The 25,179-nt window shown below is 39.2% G+C and overlaps 1 protein-coding gene across 4 annotated transcripts in view; it reads left to right on the top strand.

Annotated features, from left to right (window-relative positions):
- Positions 1-886: 886 nt before the first annotated feature.
- Positions 887-25,179, top strand: part of LOC131904498 (suppression of tumorigenicity 18 protein) — a 61,624-nt gene continuing 37,331 nt past the window's right edge. For 2 of the 4 annotated variants that reach the window (XM_059255622.1, XM_059255620.1), the window contains exons 1-7: positions 887-1,067; positions 8,074-8,859; positions 12,385-12,519; positions 13,724-13,814; positions 15,043-15,147; positions 21,222-21,415; positions 23,457-23,668. In XM_059255622.1, the coding sequence (XP_059111605.1) occupies positions 896-1,067; positions 8,074-8,859; positions 12,385-12,519; positions 13,724-13,814; positions 15,043-15,147; positions 21,222-21,415; positions 23,457-23,668 (1,695 nt within the window). In that variant the 5' untranslated portion in view covers positions 887-895. The remainder of the gene's footprint in view (positions 1,068-8,073; positions 8,860-12,384; positions 12,520-13,723; positions 13,815-15,042; positions 15,148-21,221; positions 21,416-23,456; positions 23,669-25,179) is intronic. The other 2 variants (XM_059255621.1, XM_059255623.1) reach the window with 2 other exon arrangements.

The following is a 25,179-nucleotide window of genomic DNA, read 5'->3' as shown; positions in this document are numbered from 1 at the left end:
CTCTGTTTCCAGGATTCTTTCTCTTGGATTTTTTCATGTGAAGCTCATTCATTCATCTTCAAATAGCATTTAACAATATCTGTCATAGATTCACTGTCAAGATCCTCTGATCGTCACAGATCTTGCCAGGAGAGTGATTCTCTTAACTTCACACAGTAATCCGCATTAATTCTGTGTGAGGTGCATATAAGAAACCTGTGTTGAAATGCTCCCTTGGGAGCATTTCCAAACAGACCCATGTGAGAACAAGAATAAGGATAAACTGTTGGTCATTTTTGTGAAATCAAATCTTATTTATTCTCCTTTTATTTGTTTGTATGTGTGCCAAATGAGTGAGAATCCAAAGGCACATTTCTGTGTAACAACTCTTCACATTTTTGTGTCACTGGAGATGGGTTGATTGAATGTCCATAGCTTGTTCTCTTGCTCGATTGCTCTTTCAGTCAAATCAGGGCCCAAGACCTGGGGTATCTCAAATTTGAGGCATGAGTGTGGCACAGACAAGCAATTTCAGTGTTGTGTTACTATTGGAGTACCCATGGTTTAATCATACTACACATTCTCTGTACCTAGTGGTGTATTTTTCACATTAGCTGTTTCTCGGGGCTTGCAACCTGGTTCAAGTCTTATTTCACTTCCCGAGTATGTAATGAAGTGAAACACAGATTAGCATATGCTTACTCAGTATTAAGTGTGAGTTTTTAAATACTCCTGATGGACAGTGAAGTACAGTTCTCAGTGAGACTGTTAGCATTAATGATGAACCCTAACTCCTGGTCCCAGGTGCTTTAAGTTAGACTTAGTGAAAGTCAAATGTTAAGCAGCAGCGAGTGTATTTTACTGTGTTCTTTATCTGCCCTGCTCTGCTCACTCCAGGGCTGCATATGATTGCTCTATGGCGAAGAAGAGGAGAGCTGAAGAGCAGGCACTGGGAGTGCCAGTTAACAAGAGGAAATCTCTATTAATGAAACCCCGACACTACAGCCCAGACATGGACTGCAAAGGAAACCCAGACAGCAGGAATGAGGATGATGGCCTCTTAGAAACGAATGATCACTCCACTGCAGGTAGCAAAAAGGCATGGCCCAAACTTTATGTATTCCTGTCACCAAAAGTCATTCTTAGTCTGTGGAGAATATATAGTTACTGTGGCTATTAAAGTATATTTGGCTTTGGAAACAAAAAAACCAAACACTTGTTTCACTCACTATTCACTTATTAAGGTGCTATTTGTTTTAATCAGATTCAATTTAGGATCTATAGACACAGCTTGACTATGGCCTGGACTCACTTCAACTAATGGTTGAGTTATGCCTGTAGCTGAAGTTTTTGTATGTCCCTCCTGGCCCACAGTCAGGACAATTCTCTCTTACCCTCAGGTTCTGCAGCCACTTGGACCCAAATAAACACACATAGGCTAATATTATTTTTAAACTATGGCCATGGCAAGCTCCTTGTTATCTAGTTCTTATATCTTAACTTATAACCCATTTCTATAGATCTATACTTTGCCATGTGGCTTGTGTCTTACCAGTACTTTTACATCTTGCTTCTCATGGTGGCAGCTGGCAGCATCTCCTCTGCCTCTTCTTTATCTTTCTGTCTATCTGTTTGGATTTTCTGCCTGCCTCTAAGCTGCCTTGCCATAGGCCAAATGGCTTTATTTATTAACCAGTCAGAACAACATATATTCACAGCATACAGAACAATATTCTCATCATGTGCCTCTTTGTGTAGAAAATAGAAGACACTAAGCCTTAAAGCTAAAGAGTCTGTCTGAGTAGATAGCTAATTTCTAAAAGAATCCTTCAAATTACAGGACATATTTAAGATTTAAGATAACTTTCCAATGATAAAGGTCAATGTAATGTTCATTAATGATATGTATATACACATATTTGTTGTCTATATATACAGCTAAAACATTAACACATATTTTTATGAATATGTATAGCATTATTTAGCCCCAAAATATAATAGTAATAGTATGACTCAATGTAAGTATTCTGTAATATTAATATTTTTACATATTTAAAATAATACCTAGAGCAATAGATTATAGAAGTGACCTAAGGTTATTACCCTTGAGGCTTCTTCAGTGGGAGAATAATAGAAAAGATATCTCTGTGCTCATATTTATAAAATAAACCCTTTAAGCTTATCTTTATAATACAGTAATTCAATCCTTTGCTCACTCTTCAGACATCCTTTACAAGATGAGTGAAATGTAGCTACTACTTTAAGGACTTAGAGTTTATGTCTTCCCAGTTCTCAGTTGCTGGCAATCACTTGCATCCAGGAGTTGAAGTGTCATTGATTGGTTTGTGCATGAGACTAAGGTGTCAGACATGCAAAAATCTCAAAAAACCTATGAAAAGTTTAAGATATAAGGATTGACTAATAAAGACTAGAATTAAACATGCACATATCCTATTGAATATATACCCTTTACTGAATGTGACATTTAGGGAATCAACATATAATAATAATAATAATAATAATAATAATAATAATAATAATAATAATAAAATGATTTACTTGAAAACTTAAACAAATATGAGGTAGTAATATTTATAGATCATATATTTATAAGTAGAATTCTATAAATACCTCTAAATATTATTTTTAAAGGTATAAAAACATATTGACTGAAGACAAGTTTCAGGTCAGAGAATCTTCATTATCTTGGCTAAGTATTGAAGATTCTGTGGCTGTCTTCTGATTTGTACATGGGTAATGATGTTTTTAGGCTTTCTCAAATTTAGTATGTGATTTTAAGTATCAGGGCTCATATTTAAATTGTAATCATCTAACTTTTTCTATTTCCTTGGTCTGGCCACTTTTATATATTGATTCATAGACATGACAGATGGAACCTGATCTTAGCACAAGTTCTTAGACCATTATGGATTTGAGGTCTATCCATGCAGCTTGTCCACGAGCCAAAGGCTTTATTAGGTCTACAGACCTCCCACCTTCTGCTCTAACAAGTTGATCATCATAAATGCTTATTATCAATTAAGTGAATATTGTTCAAATATATGCAGTAAAATATTCAGTCGTAAGCACTTATAGACATCTATTTGCAGGCTTACAAAGGCTAATGGCTGCAGTTAATATTAGAGCTACTACTGATAGTGATGCTGGAATCACCATGGTGATGATTAATTTTCCACTCTTTATGTATTTCAGACACTTTAAATGGTACCATTTAGTCCATTTTACAATGTCACACAGTGTGTAGAAACCTGGTCTTGGTTTTACAGATGAAATTACTAAAGACCAAAGAGAGTTAATTCTAAAAGTAGCACAGATTGCAGACTAGGGAGAAAGCACCTAGTAGACCATCTAAAGAACAAGCAAAATAACTCTATCCCAGTTAGCTGTGCTCTGCAGGCTCAGTTCTCCTTGCCCATATTCTCCTCAAAGTGCATACTGGGCAGAGTTCTCACAATGTCTACATGAAGTTGCAACTTCTAAAAATGACAGGTCACAAATGTTTCTAGCCTAGGTCAATAGAGAAAAGATTTTAACTTGCCTTCAGCTTCTGCAGAATTTTAAGCACAGGCACAGAAGGAGAGGGGGCGAAGGCTAGCACTCAGTTCAACAGAAGTACACCTAATTTCAATGCTCCTCTATTCCAGGCACCTCATTAGCTTTGCCTTAACAGGAGTGTGTCTAGGTATAGCTTCAGCTATACTGCTCAGATAATGAGAGTATACAGGACTCATGAAGGCTAAGGTCATGCTCTTGAATCCTGTGTTTCATTCCTTTTTATGGCCCAAACTTCACTCCACACTCTAACCTGACTCCAAAAAACTACATGTGGGCACTACGGTAGGTAGTTAGAAATCCCTTCCCCCATGGGGAGGTGAACACCAGGAAGAAAGTCTAGCTCAGACTCCTGGAACAGACAGAAAATGAGAGTCATCATGAGTTCAAAGTATATCAGTTGTAGAGTTCCCAGCAACACGGCCCATATGCTTAGAACCTGGGAATGCCTGCGTGAAACACAGAAGTTTCTAGGAGATGAAATTATACTTTTAATATGTCACCTTCAATAAAAAAATAAAGAACAAATCACTCCAGGCTCAGAATTTTAGAAAATAAATTCATTTTTCTGTATTTTTTTTCCTGCCAAAATTTCACATTCAAAAGTTCTAATAAATGAGTTTACCTGTACAAACGTCCTCACTGGTTACAGAAGCAGAACTGAACTCAATGTCCATAAAACCGAGTCACACTAAAGACTTCATTCCAAAATCAGTGGTGTTTTTCAGAGGAGTTGAGAGAGAGAGAGAGAGAGAGAGAGAGAGAGAGAGAGAGAGAGAGAGAGAGAGAGAGAGAGGTGAAAATTCACTAACTATATATAGGATTATCAACCACTCATCATGGAAACCGGGTTTATAGTCAGGAAATAAAGAAATAAATGAGCTTTTATGTACCAGACCAAACCCTTTTTCTTTAAAAATTCTACACAAAAGAAAGTTTCCCGGCCCAAGCCCCTTCCCACCAAACATGCTTGGAAGTTCACACAGGCCAGAGAAAGGCTTAGGCCATTTCTAGAACTGCCAGCCTGTTCCCTGCTGGGAATTGACTCTAGGGTTCCCAATTTGCCATCTTTGTGATACTAGCAAAGTTAAGGTCTAGGTTGTAGGAGAGTTTTGTGTTTTTGTAATTGCATATTTTGACCAATAATTTAAGGATCATTGTTCTTTCCAGCCTAAGTTAACTGGAAGTAGATTCAAGTGTCTTACTATAAATTTATTATGGAAAAGATTTCAATTTGGAAAAGTGTTTGGCTATTAATATTCTTAGTGTCTTCTCCTAAGAATAGCTGTGTAACATGAGCCATCTTAGCTAGTAAGGCTTTCTAGGCTATGGGATACTTGCAGTATGTAACAGAAACAAGGATACAAGCCTCAAGCCATGTGGCCCTTGGTCTGGATTCAGCCCTCTACTTAATAGCTGTGTGGTCTTAAGCAAGCCCTGGGAGACTTCTGTGAGATGAACTGGAAAGCACTTTGTAGTATTGTGAAATAAAGAATGGGGCACTATACTAGGCACATCACATTCATTGTCCAAAGAAGGGTTGCAGGTTCATCTAGTCGTTGGCTCCAGAAAGCAAGAGCTGACTAGAGTCATATAAGCAGATGGTGCCTAGCCAGTGGCATATGTAGTCTCTAGACCTCACATATTTGTGTATTGTGCCCCAGCTTCTAGCTCTGAGGGGCAGATGCCAGTCTGTGCTGCAGTCCTCAAAGGCCTATGTGGTCACTTGCTGAGCTTTCCTCTCTGTGGCCTCCAATGTTCCTTAGGAATGACTTCTACTGATGAAAGTAGGCCAATCCTGTTGTTCAGGTTGAGGTGCCCCCTAGTCCCCCGATGTTAGTCTTTGAAAATAGCAGCTGAGGAGGGGGAGGAAGCCATCATTTACTGAAGTGCCTGTTGTGTGCTCCTGTGATCTCTGCAGTAATGCACAGGCTGGGCTGCTGTCCCCACAGTGCAAATGGAAACCCCAGGCTCTGATGGGCTGAATAGCCTGTCCAGCAAACATAGACACTAACAACAGAGCTCAAACTCCACGCCTCTGCAACAGACCTTACTACTCTTCAGAAAAATAATACTGCAGAGTAAAGAAAAGAGAGAGCCAGTGGCAGGGCTGGGAGAAACAGCACCTTGTCTCAGATCTGTCATGTCAAATGCTAACTTAGGGTTTTTCTCATGCCCACAGTGAAATCTGGCTTTTCAGAACAAGGAATGTTGATTTGTGGTTTAGACTATCCCTAGAAACCAGTGTGTGTGACAGTATGGGTACCCCTGGCTTGGGGTTTCTCTCTTTCTGAAGAACAATTAATAAATATTTTCTTTTAGCATATAACACACAGTTGAACCAAACAATGATGTAAACTGGAAATGACCCAAAATGTAAGCAGTTGGCAGTCACTCAATGAAGTGCATTGTCGCGCACATGTGTGAGTTCGTCACTCCGCCTCTCTGGTGATCTGCACTTAATAGGAATATTTTAAACTATGTAGCTAAGCAACAGAGGTAATTGTTGCTTTCTAGAGCTTTTGTTAGCACTCTAACACAGCCCAAATATGCATAATGAGGTATAATGTCTATAAATCATTATTGTACACATGTGGGTAGTTAAGTGGAGTGAGAGAACAGTTCAATGAATTGAGCATATTCACTGAAAATGCTTTTTATTTGTTTTCTGTAGTTCATAATACTTTAAAATTATCATAACCCTTTACACTTTCTCTTAATAGCCAACTGTGATATTGAGAAAAACTTCATTTGCATTTTAGACTATGTTTAATATATTATTTAAAGCTGGAGTTGCTCTGATGCAGATTCAGGAGAGGATAGGCCCATCCTATCAACGTTATGTTCTTGTTTATCCAGCCTCTTTTCTAGGAACTGAAATGTTAAATTTTTCAGTTTGTGTTGAATAGATCCCAACAAAAGACTGCACCCTATAATCAGCATTATTTACAGGGGCTAGTGTTGTGACTGAATTCTTCTCTGCATCCAAAAATGCTTTTAGTTACTATGGCAATATTTACTTGATCCTGGCAGTCCAGTGTTGATTTAGGGAGATAATTACCAGAAAGGAAGATGATGGAGATGTATTTTTGAGTGTCCTTGTCAGAGACAATGTTTATAAAAAAATTGAATGAGACAAAAAAAAAAAAAACTGCACATTGTCTTCCAAACAGACATCCTCTCCCACAGCTTCATGCTGATGGCTGTACTTTCCTCCGAAGATGTTTATTAACACAGAATGCACTTCACTTGGTGTCTTTGACAGTATTTAAGGGGGCTTATCATTTTATGTTTCCCATCCCCCACCTGTCTTTGAAATGCAGGAATGGTTGGGTTTTTTTGTTTGATTTGTTGTTGTTGTTGTTGTTCTGGTGGATGTTAGCAGACTCATGGTGGGCTGTTTGATACATTTCACAAATGGTGTGCACTGAGAATCCATATTCTCATTTGGACAGTTTACATTGGGGTAGCTTTGGTGAACTGACCATACATATGTCATGCATACATGCATATATACATACATACATTCATATATACATGCAACAAGACAAGTAAATGGGTGGTACTGACAGCTGCTTTGGACTGGCCTGGGCGTTTGGAGGTCTGCTCTTAGTCACAGGACCCAAATTGCTCATATTTGACACCCTCAAACCAAGTCCCCCTCATCTCCTTTACTTTATAACACAAATACATGCACATGTCAGACAAGAAAATGTATTACTATTTGAAATATTTAAGCCTGATATTTTCCCATTTATGTTTCCATGAATATAGAATTGTAATGTGACACCAAAAAGTGAGCAGAAAGATTTGGGAGCTTCAGAGTACTTCTGTCACAATCTGTGTAGAGGTCTTTGTATCTTAGTTAACATCACATAAAAGCTGAGACTGTTTCTGAGAAACTACAGCAAATAGAATTCAAATAATCCCTAAAAATACTTGCCATGATCAAGAGAAATTTGATGAACATTTTTCTGCAGTGTGTAACAGCTTGCACATTCAAGTTCCTCCTGGCTGCTAAGATGTAGGAATATAAGAGAGTGTAACAGCAGGAACCTCATGTGTGGTGCTGTATTGCCGAAGTACCAACTTCAGTCATGACAGTACCCTAAAAGAACTTAGCTCTTCACATGCAAAAGATACAGAAGCACTAAACTTATTTTATTTCTTTTGTATTTTTCTCATCAATGTTTGTAAAATTAATAGACATTACATATTATGCATATTTTGTAGGCATACCAGTATCCATGTACATATACATGCAGATTTATACATATACATGGGTACATAAAGTCACATGTATATGAATAGTTATACAAGCTCCTTAAAGTATTTTTACCTTCTTGTTTGGTTAATTGGTTACTTTTTAGAGGTAGGAATCTCACTTGTGGTCCAGACTAGCCTTGAACTTGCTAGCCTCTTACCTCTGATTCCTAAGTATTGGGATCATAGGCTCCTGCCACTATACCCAGGACCTTTAAATAATTTTTTTTCCAATATCTGTTTTCTTTTTTTTTGTAGAGGGAATCATGGTAAAGCCCATGGATGAGACCCTTCATTCACCTGCACAAGAAAACTCACTCCAGAAGGAAGACCAATACATGTGTTATCCAGAGCTCATGGTTAAATCTCTAATGCACTTAGGCAAATTTGAAGAAAGTGTGACTATGCAGACCATAAATGAGAACTTAAATGACAGTGGCATCCAGTCTTTAAAAGCAGAGAGTGATGAGGCAGATGAGTGCTTTATGATTCATTCAGAGGATGGAAGAGACAAAGTCCGTAGTTCCCAGCCACCTTTCTGCTCTTCTGGTGACAGTGAAAGTGACTCTGACAGTGCAGAGAATGGGTGGGGCAGTGGCTCCAATTCATCAGAAGACACTGACCCTCATGGAGCCCACAGACACAAGCTGACATACAATAGAAAGGACCTGTTGGAGGTTTCTGAGATAAAAGCTGAAGGTGACAAATTTAGCCCTTGTGAGAACAGGTGTGGTTCTGATATTGATGGTAGAGAGCCACAGAACTCCCACATGGAACCCTTGGCTGTCAAAGCACAGCCTTCATTCCCAGAGGCTGAAGATGGTGAGAGCCTGGTCCCAGTTTCAGAGGAGCCTGGAGAAATGGAGAAAGCGAAGGGGAACCTGAGTTTGCTGGAGCAGGCTATTGCTCTACAGGCTGAACGTGGTTCTGTCTTCCATCATACCTACAAGGAGCTGGACCGCTTTTTCCTGGACCACCTGGCGAAGGAACGGAGACAAACCAAGGTTACTGATGCCAGTGGAAGACAAATCTTTAACAATAAACGTAAGTTCATTTTTATATTCATTGTAGGAGGAAAGTTGATTTAGAGTTTGAAAATGTTAAATGTTCCTATTCCTTCTAAATTAGCCATTTGACAACTTAATGTAATTTAAAAATCAATTTGTAATCATAAAACATGCCGTTTCATACTTTGCAGCTACTCTTCTGGTTACTGTTAGCTTAGAGTCTATGGGTGCTATACTGTCTTAACACCTGAAACCTTTATCCCTTCTGATTTTCTCATTGAATTAGCTCTTCATAATCCCACCATACCTACCTTTTAACAGTGCTTGATTGGACATTTTCAGAAGACTTTAACTTATTTTATTAGAGAAATCAAGCCTATAATTTAATTTTTCTTTCTACCCGTTGTTGTGGGATTATGAAGCTTCAAAATGACAGACATCAAGTCACTCGTAGACCAGGCAGGATGTTCTGAGCCTTCTTATGAGTAAACCAGGTGTTAATATATTTGTAAGATGGTGCTTTCCCAGCTTGCCCATGGAAACCCACAGACAGCTGGATCGAACTTAAATTGTCAGAGGAAATGTGCTTGGGGAAGACCTTAGATTGCTTTTCCAACATCAGGGGAGTGACACATCTTCCCTGGTGGAGGACTAAGCCTGTTCTCACACTCGCAGCCTGTACTGTTTGTGAGTGGCTGTCCCAGTAGGCCACAGGTGCCCAGAGAAACATGGGTTATGTCCAGGGTCCAGTCAGATTCAGACTTCCAGTATAGTAATGACACAAGCCAGGCATTGCTTTAGTGGGACAGTAAGTTTGTGGAACTCGCCACGGAACACTTGCAGATGACGCTGCAGTGTAAGCACTACACTACCTATCCTGTGGCACCTGTCAAGTAAGAAGAGTAAGAGGAACAATGGGGCAAGTCTGCTTGGTATGACGGAGGATTGTCCCAGGCAAACCAGGACACAGCAGCACTGGAGGATGAAGTCCCCTCATTGTGTAGTGCTATACAAAGAAAATGAAAGAAGAGGCAGGCTGAGCAGCTGCCCTGAGCCTGTGCTCGGGTTTCTTATCATGCAAACAGGTTCTGCCCTCCAGAGCATTTCATCTGCAGCTTTGTTTCAGGAGGCCCAGGAGAGAGGTGCAGACAAAGGTGCACGGAGGACTGTCAGTGGGCCCCACCTGGGCAGGTGCCAGCCCTGTTATCTCCAACACCCTTTCTGGCTTCACTCAGATACACAGTGTACTGAAGAGGGGAAGTGCTCACCGCCAGCCCTGTCAGTGCTTAGAAATGTGGTGTCATGTGGACGAGATCCAAGAGAGGAAGCACATCAAAACAGACACCGTAGTTTATCTCCTCTCTGTGAGTGGCACTTTGCGATGGTGTCAAACCCCTCGGCTAATTTCTGTCGAACATTGAAGACTTTGACCAGTGGCATACAGGTCTTATGTGCCCAAATGGACTTGAAATTTGGCATTATATTACTGTGAAGTAAAACTTGTATGCACAAAGTCATACAAATCACAATCTTAATATACTCTTTTTCTCTTACAGAGTACAGAAAGGAGCATCCCCCCACATCAGTCATTTTAGTTAAATCTTGTCTTTACTTAACAAAGCTGTTTCCTGGGCATCCCTGTCCTTGGTTGTTCTCTGTGTACTTGAGCACTCAACTTTCAGCATCCTGACTTGTCCTGGACTGTCAGTGCTGGCTACAACCTGGAGGATCCTCAGCCCTTCCTTCTTTACTGAAACCATGCCCTCATGTAATTAGATTACACACAGCCTGCTGTTGCCCATCTGCCTAGGACTGCTTGTAATCTAACAACTGGAGTGATTTGGTATCATAGGGACATGTCTGCTCATGCAATGTAGTACCATAGAGATATCTGACACATTCCATGTCAGTGGCCTGTTCTGGATGGTTTCCTTAGAGCAGAAGGGTATGGCCTTTCCTTTCCTCTTACTCCAAGCCAACAGCTTTATGAGCAGGGTCTTGTAGATTACTAGTTGTTACCATGGGGCCTCAAGCCTGCTCAGTATTCTTGTTGGTCCACATTGAGAGTTGCATATCCCTTCTGGAGGCTGTTTTGCTTCTTTCTCTGAGGACTCACATACTTCTAGTTTTCTGACCAACATGCGCGCGTGTGCACATGCACACACACACACACACACACACACACACACACACACACACACACACGAACACACATGAATACACAATTTTTCCTGATCAGTATTCTGAGCACAAGTTTGGGCAGTCTGGACCATAAGATTGCATTTCTGTGTCAATTTTAATTAGCATCTTGGCCATACATGTATGGATGTGTATGTGGTATATGAATGTACATGTGTGCATGTGTGTATGTGCATGTATGCACATGGATGTGAATGTGTATGCATGTGTGTATGCACATGTGTGTGTTCGCACAGGTGCATGTATATACATGTGTTCGTGTGTGTGTGTGTGTGTGTGTACCTATGCAAGTGTGTGTACCTATGCAAGTATGTGTATATGTCTGAGAATGTCAGTGCCAACCTCATCCACATTGCTATTCTGCACTCATTTATATTATTCATTTATAAGCCTCTCTTGCCCTCAACACCCTGAGTACCAGTACTCCTGATATTATCTTCACTCTTCCCATCTCAGGCTCCTATCCTGTGGCATCTGTCACACCCTCACAGGTCCTGAGTCCTCTGGTTGCTGGGAATCTCCATTTTCTGCATTTCCCTCTTTTCAGATGCCCCACTAGAACATTTCCCTCCAAAGGCTTCTCCATCACCTCAGCTCTGAGTCTCTGCAGCAGTGACCACAGCTTCCCTCTGTGGTCACCTCACATACTGCTGAGATAGTCCTCACGGGATGCAGAATCTTGAGGGTGTGGTCACCTCACATACTATTGAAATAGTCCTCAGAGGATGCAGAATCTTGGGGGTTTTGTTTGTTTGTTTGCTTGCTTTGTTGTATTTTTTTCACTTGGTTGTGTAGGATACAGCCTATTGACTCCCATCAGCTGCTCTGCAGGAAGCAACCTCAACTTTTATGTGAGTAGCTGGTCCACCCCCAAATTCACCTGCTGCCAGGAACCCACAAGGACAAAGCCAGAGAGGCCTTCTGCCTGTATGGTGGGCTCTTTGTCTTATAATTTTAAATCTGCCTTTTTCTAAACTCTCTCAATAGAGGATAGCTTGAGGTTAAATAAATTCTCCTTTCTCGCTTTTCTTTTTTCTTTCCTCCTTTTCAGGAGCATGTTCACCTTCTGGCACATGGTGACTTTTTCATAGTAAAGAGTTAACTGTAATATGTGACATGACAACTTAAAATCATCTCCGTTGTTAACAGTCCCTTGCCCTGTGTCAGCCTTTGCTTAGGAATCCAAGAAAACTGAAAATGTGTTTTGCTTCCATGGGTCTTAGTTGAGGGTTTTATTCAAAGGCACCGTAAGAAGAATGTTTATGATGGCAAAACTGAATAGTGTGATTGACACCGCAAGGCCACTCTATTGAATGATGAGGAAGAAGCACCATGTGAGTGTCTCAATTCAATTTCTCTATAGATTCACCAAGGCCTGAAAGGAGGGAGGCCAAGTGCCCCATCCCTGGCTGTGATGGCACAGGGCACGTAACTGGGCTCTATCCCCACCACCGCAGTCTTTCCGGGTGCCCCCACAAAGTGCGAGTTCCTCTGGAAAGTGAGTATTCCTTATCCTGAGGACATACCTATGCCATCATACACACAGCACAGCCTCACATGGTTGTCCTATGCTCCTTCTGGTTAGAATTAGGAATGGAAACATCACCTATTTCCGTGTTTCTTTAAGCAATTTCCATGTAACCATGTGAGGTGTTTGTATGTATTTGTTTGTTTCTGATTTTGAGATAAGGTCTGGCTTATGCAGCCCTGGCCTGCCTCTTCCTCTACTGTGCCCAGTTTAGCTATTGTTTTTAAAACATAGTGTATTAGAAAAATTCAGGAATAGTAATTTCAGATGCAGTGACCTTCTGACCTGCCCTCAACATGAGATCACATGGTCCTTGGAATTCTCTCAGGATGTCTTGTCACATCTGAGACCCCAGGACAACAACAGCCTTTCCTCCTTCATACCTACCATACATAGTTCTTCAATGCCCTGGGCTGTAGAAGGAAAGGGAAGGACCAGCTGAGAACACTGGGCTGTTACATGATTTCTCATCTGGTTATTGGGACAGTTCTTGGTCTACCCTATAGGTAAAAGTGGGGACACTTTAAGATTCCCAGCTGTCATGACTTGGCAAGTCACTAGTTTTCTCGCCCATGCTAGCTGTGGCATTAACAGTTTCTCAATCCAGCCTTCTGAGGCTTCACTTAGTCTTACTCTTTCCAGTAGTCATCTGGCAGGGGAGGGTAGATGGACAGATGCAAAATAACACCACTTAGGAAATAAAAAAGGGCTACATACACCAACCTCCAGCTTACAGGGAAAGTATTGAAAGAGTTGTGTGGAAAAATAAGTTCTCTGCTGCTGTAGAGAAATGTACTTAGAAGGAAAAGTGGGAGTGATGAGCTGCTCAGGGTAGAGAAGCAGCAGACTCTGTCCCAGGGTGAGTGTGGCCCCAGAAGCATACAGAACAGTTCTTCAATTGACTGTGAGCAGAACCATTTGGGGGAGGGGATCTAGGTCAATACTGTTTGGCAGTCAGAGCAGTTTAGACATGATCTATCTTTCCGTGTTTCCTTTCTGAAGGAATGAGGTGCTTTGGTTCAGTACAAATACATCCCAGGAAGAACCATGGTGGACTACCTATCTGAAGTCATTTGAATGTAAAATAGAAAAGTAAATTTGATGGTGTGTGTATATGTTGTGTATGTTTGTATAGTAAATTGTTCTTACCTTTAACATGATATTTTGTGCTTAGTTCTTGCCATGCATGAGAATGTGCTCAAGTGTCCCACCCCAGGATGCACAGGAAGGGGACATGTGAACAGCAACCGCAACACTCACAGAAGGTAATTCTGATGACTTACCAATCATTTACATTGCAAACTGCAAAAGAAACTTTCCACAAATGAAATAATCGGTCATGTGTTGAGAGAACTGTTATGTCACTATTAAATGTTACCTCTTGAAATAGCTGACAAGTAGTCTCAATCTCAGGAAAATTTATATTAGTGGTCAACTAAGACAATGAAGCAGTTGTATCTAAAGATACTCAGGCTCCATGTCCATACAGCCACACACAGCATATTTTTTTTCTGCCCTAGATCTTACCAGCACACGTGGATATTGGAGGCTGGCATCAGTGTTCCTTATGAGTTATCACAAATCCCACTCAGTAGACATTTAGAAGGGTTTCAATGTACAGTACAGGGCTTTGAGTGTAAACCATGCAAGGAGTATATGGCATTTTTATTAAAATTTAAGCTAAAATAAAGCACATTGTGTGTTTTTATATACAAATACATGGTATATACATATGGATATTTTAAGTGAAATTTTATTTTATTTTTATTGTGTATTTTTAATGTGTATGTGTGTTTTTCCTGCATGTGTATCTCTGCACCACATCTGTGCAATGTCCACAGAGGCTAGAAGATGGTGTAGGCTTTCCTAGAACTAGAGTTATTGATAGTTATGAACTGCCATGTAGGTGCTGGGAATCAAACCCAGGTCCTCTGGAAAAGGAGCCAGTGTTCTTAACCACAGAGTCATTTTTCCAGTCCTGATTTTTTAAAATTTTTCTGTGTACATTTCATATTACATGTGGGGTGTGTCGGTATGAGCTATAGTTTGGCTTATAAAAATATTGACAAAAGATTTCATATTTGTGCTTTCAATTTAACTAAGATATAAAATTTAGTCTTAAATTTTGCTAAAGTTTGTAAGATAATCATGGGTTTATCATGCTAATTTCTGTTGTCAGGCAATTGTGTGTGTAAATGAACATATTGAATTTAAAATACTGAGTTTCAGAATCATTTTGGTATTTCCCCATTAAATAAAACTTTAATTTTCTTTAAATGTATTCACTACTTGTCATTTCTGAGATGGAGCTAGGGATGAAATGTAGACACTGCGGTTTGCAAACCCTTCGGGATCTTTTGTATGACAATGACGCTAAGTGAACTATTAATATGACTTAACATTTGCTGTGTGCCAAGGGTGCTGTGTGCCTGTGCCAAGGCAGACCACATTGTCACGCTCACTCACATCCTCCAACTCTTCTTTTTTGAACAGTCTTTCCGGTTGTCCAATTGCCGCAGCTGAAAAGTTGGCAATGACACAGGACAAAAGTCAATTTGATTCTTCCCAAACTGGGCACTGTCCTGAGCAGGCTCACAGGTATGAACTCTGTTCATTGGATCGAGCAGAAACTCTGCTCCACATGTGCTATTGCTCTGAGGGCTTCGTGTCATGTTCAGTCACCAGTTCATTGATGTGGGTAGCCAGTGTGCAAGGCTAGGGAATGCAACATCATTCAGATGATCCAGTTAAACTTTCCGAAGTTTAACTTAAAGTCCCTATCTTTACAAGGCCAGCATAATATTGGTGAGCCTAAAGGAATGAAATATACAATCACATACATTAATCCAATTTCTCTGTCACTAATATAACACAAGGTAGGCTCCCATTTGTGACTGATTTCTTTTCTGCCTGGAGGAAATTCTATCAGGAACATTCAAAGTATGTGATTGTTATGTGCTGTCTTTAGGTCCACATAGGCACAGGGCTTCCATTAAGGTAGCTAGTAACAAAGTGTCTCCCATGGTCCCTTGAGTGCCCAGGTTCCTCATAATATCTAGTAGTTTAGAAGATATTTTACATAAAATGAGTGTTGATACTTAAGGTAATAACAAGTTTATTCTGTAACAATCATGCATGTAGTAAAAGTTATTTGAGAGGAAAGAAAGGTATCAAATAACTGTTGTTAATGAGCCACTAAAAATGCAAAAACAACTAGTAGGCATTTTAGTATTTCTAGGGTGTTCTACTTTACTTTCTGTTCTTGTGATAAAACACTCTACCAAAAGCAAAGTGAGGGAGAAATGGATTTATTTGGTTTATACTTCCAGGGCACCATCCATCATTGAGGGGAGTCAGAGCAAGAATTCAAGCTGGAGGCATGGATTAACCTAGAGAAATAACACAGTGGTAAAGACTACTGGATGATCTTGCAAAGGACTGGGGTTTAGTTCCCAGCACCCACATGACAGTGTACAACCATCCATGACTCCAGTTCCCAGAGGTCTAGAACACTCTTCATGTAGGAAAAAATTTATCCACACAAAATAAAAATTTAAATGGAAAAAAAATGAATTCAAGCAGGTACTGAAGAAGAAACAAAGGACCAGCACTACTTACTGGCTTGTTCTCTGAGCTAGCTTTGCTACACATCCCAGGCCAATCGGTCTCCGAATGGATGTTGCCTGCAGAGGGCAAGGCCCTTACACCAACCATCAATCAAGGCAGTGTCTCACACATGGTCCCAGGCCAGTCTGATCTGGATAGTCCCTCAGTTGAGGTTCCCTCTTCCAAGTAGACTCTAGGTTGTATCATGTTGACAATTAAAAAAGGGCGGGGGGGGGGAAACACACAGGAGGTGGCTTCTCTTGATTTTTTTTCTACAGATTCAATTAAAAGAATCAAAACTAGCATTCAAGTCACATGAGTGAAAAACATCAAATGAAAATCACAAATTACTAAATATGTAGCAATAAGGAATCTTAACATGGGATTCTTCATTAGTATTGGAATGTTTTCTTGATTCTCCCTAAGTATGCTTATGAAAAGCTGCAATTGAATTTCTTGTATATTCATTGCTTTAGAAACTAATGTCATTTTAGATTAGAATATTTCTACAATTTTAGGGTAATAAACCAACTTACAGTTACATCCACTATTCCCTCAAGCATTTCTTTATTCAAAAGCAATTTTTTCATACAATATATTTTTATCATATTATTTCCCCTTCCCCAGCTTCTCCCAGGTTCTCACCACCTCCTTACCCATCCAACTTCATGTGTGCTCACTCATTCTCTCCCTACTCTAAAAAAACCCCTAAAAACCCAAAAAGTTAAAATCGAAATAAACAAACAAAAAAAAACAGTAAGACAAAACAAAACAAAATATGTGCATGTACATCACACACATATATACTATGGAGTCTGTTCTGTATTAGCCAATTACTCCTGGGCATGGCTGTGCCTTGGACTATATTGATATACCCAGTGACACTCCAGTGCAGAAAACTGACTTTCCCTTTCCCAGCAAGAATCAGTTTCAAACGGCTTCTACACTGGGGGTGGGACTTGTGTCCACTTCCCCTTCTCTATGCTGCAATTTTGTCTAGTTTGAACTTGTTCAGATCCAAGCATGCTGTCACATTGTCTGTGAATTCATATATGCATCAGTCCCTTTGTGTCTGGAAGACACTGTTTTCACAGAGTCACTTCTGGCTCTTACAGTCTTTTTACCTCTCCTATGTAGATCCCTGAGCCTTGAGGGGAAGGGTTTGATGAAGACATCCCATTTAGTACTGAGTGCTCAAAAGTTTCTCGCTCTCTGAAAATAGACCAGGTGTGGGTCTCTGTGTTAATTCCAATCTATTTCAAAAAGAAATTTCTCTGATGAGAGTTGAGCAATACTCTGATCTATGGGTATAGCAGTATATCATTAGGGGTCATTTTAGAGCTACATTCCTTTAGCATAACAGTATTATTAGATTTTCCCATAGATACATGACAAATCTATTCTAAGGTTCCTGACCACTTTAGCAGAATCAGAAATGGGCTCCAACTTATGGAGTGGGCCTTAAAACCAAAATGTAGTTGGTTACTCCTATAACATTTGTGCCACTATTTACTAGTATGTTTCATGCAGGTCACTAATGTCAGTTGCAGGATTATAGCTGGGTGATACTATTACTTTTGTTCTCTGGTAGTGTGCAGAATACCTTGCACCATAAATGCTAGCCAGTATAGTAAAGCTTCCAGTTAGGCATCAGCTTGATTTTTCAATGACAGAGTGTTGTATTCAACAAAAGTCTTTATAATCAGGTTGTAAGGAGTAACCAATAAACTTAGAAATCACCTATTATGGCTAGGGGTGAGGGTGGTCTATAAGAACCCTTTGGCCCATTGGGTCAATAAAATGTGACCCATTCTTAGCACTGAGGATTTCACTTGGTGGCGTGAGATGTTTAATTGGGGGCATTGTTTCCTACATTATATGGTAACTTCAATAAATTTCTCTTTTTTTCTTATATTCATATATATTTTAGAAAGCTCCTATAGTAGTAGCTTTCCTTATGACTTTCCAAATGGCCTTTAGTGTTAATTGTTCCTCCTCATACTTCCTCCTTTACCCTGACCTCTCATCCCCCTCTCACCTTAATCCTCCAATTCTAGCATGTCCTTTATCTCTTTATAACACTATATTCTATTTCCCCTTCCTTGGAAGATACCCTCCTCCCCCTTGGACCTAACCTAACTTCTGTCATTATTCTAATTAAAACACACATAACCATGTATAAGAAAAAATACAATATTTGTCTTTGGGGGTCTGGGTTATCTCACTCAGAATAATTGTTTCTAGCTCTATCCATTTACCTGCAAATTTCGTAATTGCATTCTTAATAGGTGAACAATATTCTATTGTATAAATGTACAAAATTTCATTATTCATTCTTCAATAGATTATTTTCAATTTCTGACTACAGTGAATCAATGCACGTGAGTGAGCCCATATCTCTGTAGGATGTAGAGTCCTTTGGATATATGCTCAAAAGTGGTACAGCTGGAACTTGAGGGAGAACAATATTTAGCTTTTTCAGGAACCTCTGCACTGATTTCCATAAAGGCTATACCAGTTTGTACTTGCACCAGTAATGAATAAATGTTCCCCTTTCCCTGAATCTCCACTAGAATGTGATGCTTTGTTTTATTGATCTTGACTATTCTGACTGGGGTAAGATAAAATTTCAAAATAGTTTTGATTTGCATTTCTCTAATGACTAAGGATCTTCAAAATTCCCTGAATGGTTTCTCAGCATTTGAGTTTCATCTTTTGAGAATTCTCCTCTTAGCTTTGTACTCCATTTTAACTGGGTTATTTGTTTCCTTGGTGTCAAGTTTTTTAGTTCATATATTTTAGATATTAACCTTCTTTCAGTTGTACAATTGCTAAAGATTTTTATTTCATAAGCTGACACTTTACTTGAATTATCATGTCCTTTGCTGTACAGAAGCTTTTTAGCTTCATAAGATTACATTTATTAATTATTGATCTTAGTGCCTACACTATTAGTATCCTGTTCAGAAAGTCTTTTCCTCTGCGAATGAGTGCCTACTCTCCACTTTCTCTTCTATCAGATTCATACTTGGTTTTAATAATGAAGTGTTCTTCTTTCTCTTGTCTATTGTGATTGTTAGTTTTGCTGGGCATAGTAGCCTGGCTGTCATCTGTGCCCTCTCAGAGCTTGTCCATTCCTGTCTAGCTTTCAGAGTCTCCTCTGAGAAGTCAGATGATATTCTAATAGCTCTGCCTTTATATGTTACTTGATCTTTTTCCCCTTGCAGCTTGTAATATCCTTTTATCATTTTGTACATTTAGTGTTTTGATTACTATGTGTTGTGGGGAGTTTCTTTTCTGATCCTATCTCTTTGATACTTGTTGTGCTTCTTGTAATTTTATAGTCATCTCTTTCTTTATATTGGGGATATTTTCTTGTATGATTTTGTTAAAAATATTTTCTGTGCCTTTACTTGGGTTTCTTCTCCTTCCTCTCTACCCATTATTCATTGGCTTGGTCTTTTTGTGGTTTCCCAAATTTCCTGAATATTTGTTCTGTTTTTTTCCCTGTCTTTAAAATTTAATGTTTTTTTTTTTTGACTGAGATAACCACTTTTACTACCTTGTCATCAAGATGTGAAATTCTCTTTTCTATGCTTTTAATCTGTTGGTGAAGTTTAGCTCTAAGGGTGGTGTTTTGATATCCTAAGTGTTTCATTTCCAATGTTATTTTAGTTTAAGTTTCCTTTAGTGATTCTCCTTGATTTTTTGTTATTGCTGTTAAATTCTACTTTCATGTCTTAAATTATTTTCATTCAACTGTTTGTTAATAGTTTTTCAGTCTTCATTAAGGCATTTATTCATATCCTCATTAATGTCCTTAAACATATTTATAATTTATATTTTGAAGTCCTTGTCTTCTTCCTTAGCTAAGTTGCATTTGTGTAAGCCTATTGCAATATGGTTTCTGGCCTCTAAAAGAGGCATATTTTCATGGTTGTTCTTGTTTGTGATTTTGTGCTGGGATCTAAAGATCTGGAGTTAGGAGTTTTGAGTATTTCTTGGTGCAGATATCTGGTCTCACCCTTTTTTGGGTGAGTGTTCCAGTCCTTGGTTTCTGTTGCTTAATCTGTATCCTAATTAAGTATAATGGCTCTGAAATCCATGGTAGAGAGCTGTTCAGTGGGTATCAGGAGTCACAAAGCAAATTAGGAAAGGTCGAGAGTGATGTTGGGAAGAACTAGGAGAACCCTGGGCCCATACCAAGAGGCTTAGTCACTAGGCATGGAGGTGGATTGTTGGGTTGGTTGTTGGCAGCACCAGTAATAAGAGTAAGTCTAGGGGGACTGGTGTGGAGGACAGGGAAGAAGATGTAGGTTACTTGCCTGAATCTCAGCCTAGTGTGGTAGCTGGGAGTCACCAGAGTCAAAGAGGAGTAGAGACTGCCTTCAAGGAAAAGCTGAAAGAACTGGGGAGATCCTGGGTCTGCATATGAATCCCTCAAATATTTTTAATGTACAATTTGAAAAGTTTTACCCAGTCTACAAGTTATCACAAACATTTTCAACATTTTATTTTGTTGTAAAGTGAAAAATATTTTTTATTCTGAAAATCCTGAAAGGTGTGTTTGTTTGTGATCTTTGACACACAAACCATAGCTAAGCAGAATTATACTTTGCTTGGCCAGAGCTTGCTGCTCAGGTACCATGTTCCTGTTTAGTTCAGACACAAAAAAATCTACAGGACTATTTAACTCAAACTTAGAGTAGAACAATTATTAAAACTCTATGAGTATAGAATATAGTAATTTAGATACATCCTGAAACAATGACAGTTTAATACATAACACACATAATGACAATACATTTAATACCTCTGCATAAGGACTAAATACCCCTTTTTTACTGGTAGCAGTCCAGACACAGAGCATGGAGCAGCAACATAACCAGACTCAGCCCAAAGCATCCCCGTCTCACTGCATCTTAGAGCATCCACTCTACTGTGAGCACATCCTCTCTAAATGCTGAGTAGTGTCTCTGTGAACTGTCAGGCAGTGGCAATTCCATCTACTCTAAATCCTGACAACAATTTCTATTTTCTTCAAACTACTTCTTGCCTCTTACCAGGACGAATTTGGTGAAGCAAATTGAATTTAACTTCCGCTCACAAGCCATCACCTCTCCAAGAGCTGCTGCATCAAAAGAACAGGAGAAGTTTGGGAAAGTACCATTTGATTATGCCAGTTTTGATGCACAAGTTTTTGGTAAACGTCCTCCCCTACAAACAGGACAAGGACAAAAAACACCACCATTTCCTGAATGTAAGCTTCAAATTCAAATCCTAACACTCATTACCCTAAAATGCATCTTGTGTATGGGGGGGTTTATAAATTAAAATATAAATATAAAATGTGCTCTCTAGAGATGACAGGAAACAATAGTGAAATAAATAAGATAACCATTAGTACTAATTTTATATCAAAGTTACACTGAATATTTTATTAGTTATTTCACAGATAGTACCATTATTGAATCTAAATATAACAGTGCTGAAGAGATAATTAGGATTGTGATTAATATATTGAAAGCTATGACAGCTGTTATTCTATATTATTTTAATTCATGTTGTGGTTATGGCAATCTAATAAGATGAAATATGTAATACTATTTAAAACATTGAAATCATCAAAAGCCATCAGACTGAAGGTAGGGAAAGCTGAAAAATCCCAGAAAATCATTTAAGGAATCTGAAATTTACTAGGATAAAAACATAGGACTATCAAAACACTGACTAATAAATTTAAGGATTAATTAATATATAAACCTTGAAAATAGGTTAAATAGTATTCTCACACATCTGTGCAGAAGGCTGAACTGAACATCTGTGCAGTGTATAAGACTCGTGGTCTTGTGTATACATTTCTCTTAAGTATGCTAATGAAAAGATGGAGAAACAGGTGTTAGAAACAGAAATGATGGGTAATACACCTTCACTAAGAAAGGCACCCACCTGGAGTCCTCTGTGAGCCATACAGCCTTAAAAATCTATGAACCTCTCAGATCTTACATCTGAATGGAGTAGGCATCTTGTCAGTCCAGTGTCTGCTTCATTATGTCACATTGACCCACATTTTCAGGAACCTAAAACGCTATGTAACACCTACCTGGAAATGGAGATCCCATGGATAGAGCAATGCTTACATGTACAAAGTTTGTGTTTTTGCCCTCTACCCTCTTCCAGATAGGTCAGCAAACTTGAAAGGAGTTTATCCATTATTGATAAGTACATAATAAAAAAATCTACCTATTCTTAATCAAAAGTTGTCCCAGCAAACCTGAGTAGCCATTGACAACTTGTTAGATTAAAAAAAAATGTACACAATAATGGTTTTATCTAGCAGTCAAATTTGCATCAATATTTTTATTATATGTATACAATGTATACATGTGCATATACACTTAATTCACATGAAGGTGGATGAAGAGTGCACTACAGACTCATATTGTTTGGTTTTTAGTTATAAAAACCATAATAGAATTAGTAACATTTCATATTCTTGTAGTTACAGAAATAATATTCAGTAATATTTTTCATAAAAAATAAGTGAATCTTTAAAATAAGCCATATTTAATCCAAAACTAATAGCAAAGTGCTTTTATATCTTTATATCTTAGATGTTTCTCCCATAACCTTGAGGGGTGCTCACAAACAGCCCACAGTGAAGAGAAATATGCATAATTATGTCCTTCAGAAAATCCATGATACCTAAAACAAAACACAGAAAGTCAGCCTTGGTAACTAAATGGCCTATCTCTTCACCTTGAGAACAGGCTCTCTCTGTCCTCTGTTCAGGTCACTGAGGACTCTGTCCTAGTTAAGTATTGAACAAACATTCATTCCAAGTAATAAAAATACACCCTGTCTAAGCAGAAACCTCAGTGAGAGCAGCCCCTGAAAGGTGCCTGGCCCAACACCTGAGTCATGGTCTTCCTCTTGTTCAGCTTGTGCACATGCCGGTCCTGAGCTGTTTGCTGGGTATGATGGGCTTTGCTCAATTTTTTTTAATCTACAATTTTGCGTACATATTGCCAATACACCTCCCCTGTAACATTGATGATGGAGTTTCTGTCACCTATAAAGAAAACACAAAAACTCTTAAGGGCACCAGCATCTTTGAAGAATTATATCATCTGCTCTGTGCACCTTGGTGAAACCTGCCTGGGTAACCTTCATTTAACGTATCAAGAAATAATGGTTCTGCTTTAATTTATTTTAATGAAAGATGTTTTGTCTTTAAAAAAAAAATCTTTGATGACTGAAGCTGAGTACATGCAATTGCTAATCAAATCTCTCTTCAACAGCAAAGCATTTTTTAAATCCAGTGAAATTTCCTAATGGGCTGCCTAGTGCTGGCGCCCACACACAGAGCACAATCCATGCCAGCTCTTATGGCCATGGTCAGTGCAGTGAAGACACCCACATAGCAGCAGCTGCTGCCATCCTGAACCTTTCCACCCGCTGCAGGGAAGCCACAGACATCCTCTCCAACAAACCACAGAGCCTGCGTGCCAAGGTAAGCTAGGCCAAGAGCATGGAAGGTGGGCCAGCGAGTGAGACTCGAGAATCAACTGCCTTTCGTGTTCCTCACTGCATCCACTCACTTCCCCTACTCCCTACCCAAGCAGGGACAAGCTCTCAAAGGATTCAAGGAAGGAAGGTGGGCTTATTTTGGAGGTGCAGTCATATGGAGATCAGTGACTTATGAGGTTGTTGAGGAGAATCTCATCACTGTTTCTGTTTTGAGGTATTTGGTGAACAAGGAAAGAGAGTTACTGTTAAAATGCATCTGTGCTGTGGAAGCTGTTTCACCGTCTGCAGATCAAAGCCATTTAGAAACAGTGGCTGGTGGAACATTTTTGAAACTGACCATAGAGTTATGTTGTACATGTCACCACTGCATAGCATGAGGACATCAAGTTTGTAGTGTTCTCATGAGACCCACAGTACAGTGACTCATCAGACTAAGGAGACTAGAGGCTTTAATGTTCAATCCAGAATCAAATTCTAGGACCTTTCTGAACACAGTACATTTCCTAAGAGATTAATCATATTTTCCATAGCTTTTCCTTTCTAACTGTGGGAAATATTTATTTGTACTTATGGTGACTTAATAAATGCACAAAAACCCTGCATGCAGTGGGCCACAGGGAAGGCAGTAAGGGCTGAGTGTTTCTCCTGTTTACTCAGATGGCCTCACTCAAAGAACTTATCACCTAACTAGATGATTAGAAGCCTGCCGATATAGAGCACCCAGATATTTTCTTGTCACAGATTCCACCCTCGCTTAAAATGGAAGATTTCCTGAGTGAGTCTCAGACCCTGAAGTCTGTGCAATGCAAACTGAGACATTTCCCTTTAAGAGCAGCCCTATCTTTGTGTGGTCAGCTGCTTGCCTATGCTATGCCAGGTCTTCAGGAGAGCAGGTAGCATAGTGCCACCAAGCATTTGACAGAAGAATCAGAATTGGCTTCTGGAAGAAGCCAAGCCAAGTAAACCCCAGGAAGACATGGTTGCCAAAACCCACTCAAAAACAGTCTTTAAACAAATGAGGTTCTTAAACAAAGAAAAAATATATCCTCTAAAAATAAGGAGAAAATATCAGACTCTCTGAATTCATAATGCCAGTCACAAATTACTGACACAGGAGATGAATTTGAGGGATTTTAAAACACAACTTTATTTTTAAATTGACATTTTAAGGTCTGATTTATTTTTCTTTTTTAAGACTATTATAGAGATACTTGGTTCCAGAAATACTAGAAAGCACTTCCTTTCTAGTGCTGTGTGCCTGACTTAATCTCTGTTTCATAGCAAATGGGGTCTGCCATCACAGTTACTGATGTGAAGCAGATGAGTGGCACTGCTAGGACAAATGCTGCACATGTGCACATTTCCCGGGTCCCCAGAATGCTCCTTTCACCTCAGATCTTCAGGGTCCATTTAATTGCTGACATCAAGCAAGTAACACACAGATGACTAACAGTTGAGTGGTGTTTTCTATTCAGTCTGCTCTCTTTTAAAAAC

The sequence above is a fragment of the Peromyscus eremicus genome, chromosome 2, assembly GCF_949786415.1.
Source record: "Peromyscus eremicus chromosome 2, PerEre_H2_v1, whole genome shotgun sequence".
Taxonomy (NCBI): Eukaryota; Metazoa; Chordata; class Mammalia; order Rodentia; family Cricetidae; genus Peromyscus; species Peromyscus eremicus.
Note: the sequence above shows the minus strand (reverse complement) of the source record. Positions and strands in the feature narration are given on the sequence as shown.